General features: G+C 61.4%; 1 protein-coding gene across 1 annotated transcript in view; it reads left to right on the top strand.

Moving 5' to 3' along the window:
* Positions 1 to 1,784, top strand: part of LRP1 (LDL receptor related protein 1) — a 100,162-nt gene that overhangs the window by 84,288 nt on the left and 14,090 nt on the right. Inside the window, exons 62-65 of the mRNA XM_033511439.1 lie at positions 371 to 464; positions 725 to 841; positions 932 to 1,051; positions 1,498 to 1,778. Of these exons, the coding sequence (XP_033367330.1) occupies positions 371 to 464; positions 725 to 841; positions 932 to 1,051; positions 1,498 to 1,778 (612 nt within the window). The remainder of the gene's footprint in view (positions 1 to 370; positions 465 to 724; positions 842 to 931; positions 1,052 to 1,497; positions 1,779 to 1,784) is intronic.

A 1,784-nucleotide genomic window follows, 5' to 3' on the forward strand; every position in this document is an offset into this window, starting at 1 on the left:
CCTGTCCCTGCCTGTCCCTGCCTTCTGGAATTTCCCTGTGCCTGTGTCCCTCCGGCTGTGGTCTCCCCGAGGGTGCTGGGATGTAGCGAGGTCTTCTGTGGGTGAAGGCAGCACCTCCCTCCTGTGGCACTTCATGTTTGGGGGTATCCAGGGGAGCCAGAGACCCTCCAGCTCTGGAATGTTCTTCTACCCCTCTCCTCAAACCCCGGGGCCTGGGTGGGGGTTAAGGCTTTGCTCCAGGTCAGGATCTGGGGATACCTGGAGGGGACAGCACAGGTTCAGTGCCCTTGGCTGCACCCCCTGGGGATGAAATCTTTTGGGGTCCCCCCATCCCATCCTAGACCACCCCACGAGCTCCTCTCTCCACCAGTTTGTCTGCAAGAACGACAAGTGCATCCCTTTCTGGTGGAAATGCGACACCGAGGACGACTGCGGGGACCGGTCGGACGAGCCGGAGGATTGCCGTGAGTGCCAGGGGGTGACACAGCCCCCCTGGGATGTTGGGACAGCCCCATGGAGGGGAGGGTCAGTCCAATAACGGGGTTCAGGGAACAGTGGGACACATCTGTCTGTCCCTACACTGGGATTGTCCCGTGGAGCAAGCCCAGAATTGGATGCTGGGTCCCTGCAGAGGACCCCAGAGGGGTGGAGCGGGGGTTTGAGGTTGAGGTTTGCCCTAGAAGTGTTCCTCAGAGCAAACCTGTGTCCCTGTGTCACCCCACAGCTGAGTTCAAGTGCAGGCCAGGGCAGTTCCAGTGCTCCACAGGGATCTGCACCAACCCCGCCTTCATCTGCGACGGCGACAACGACTGCCAGGACAACTCCGACGAGGCCAACTGTGGTGGGTTCCCTGTGTCCCCTCGTGACCCCCAGGCCCCCACAGCGTGGAGCTGCAGCCTGGCACCCCCTGACCGTGTCACCTCTTCCCCAGACATCCACGTCTGCCTGCCCAGCCAGTTCAAGTGCACCAACACCAACCGCTGCATCCCCGGCATCTTCCGCTGCAACGGGCAGGACAACTGCGGGGACGGCGAGGACGAGAAGGACTGTCGTGAGTGGGGGGCTCAGGGTGTCAGGTGGGAGCAAGTGTGGGCCAGACTGAGGGGCTCAGGTCCGTGTCTTGGGGTTTTTAGCTCCCTGGGTTGTCCCAGGGCTTTCTCCACGTCCCTGGTGTCCGCAGGACCTCTGTCCCCATCGCCCCTACAGACACTGCTGTTTCCTAGAGGAAATGAAATCCTTAAATCCCTTGAGGTGGATTTGGGCTGAGCCTGTTGCCCAGCTGAGGGGTCTGGTGGCCTCTGTCCTGTCCCCCCATAGCTTGGAGTCTTCTGGGGCCATTTTATGGCTGTGCTCTGTCTCCTCCACCGAGCACACCAACCCTTGTGGTCCCTGGAGCACCCACACACCTCTCAACCCCACGGCTGGTTTTTGGGGAAAGGGGTGGCTGGGCCCTGCCTGTCCTACTGTCCTTCCTGACACCCCTTCTCCCCCCTGCAGCGGAGGTGACCTGTGCCCCCAACCAGTTCCAGTGTGCCATCACCAAGCGCTGCATCCCCCGTGTCTGGGTCTGTGACCGTGACAACGACTGCGTGGACGGCTCCGATGAACCTGCCAACTGCAGTAAGGGATCTGTGTGGGGAGGGGCTTCTGGCCACACCAGGCACCTCTGTGTCACCTCTGGGGGTGGCAGGACTCTGCTCAGTCCCTTCTTGGTCCCTGCTTTGTCTCTGCTCAGTTCCTGCTCAGTTCTACCTCGGTCCCTCCTCAGTTCCTGCTCAGTTCCT

This window comes from Parus major, unplaced genomic scaffold (assembly GCF_001522545.3).
Source record: "Parus major isolate Abel unplaced genomic scaffold, Parus_major1.1 Scaffold220, whole genome shotgun sequence".
In the NCBI taxonomy this organism is placed as follows: Eukaryota; Metazoa; Chordata; class Aves; order Passeriformes; family Paridae; genus Parus; species Parus major.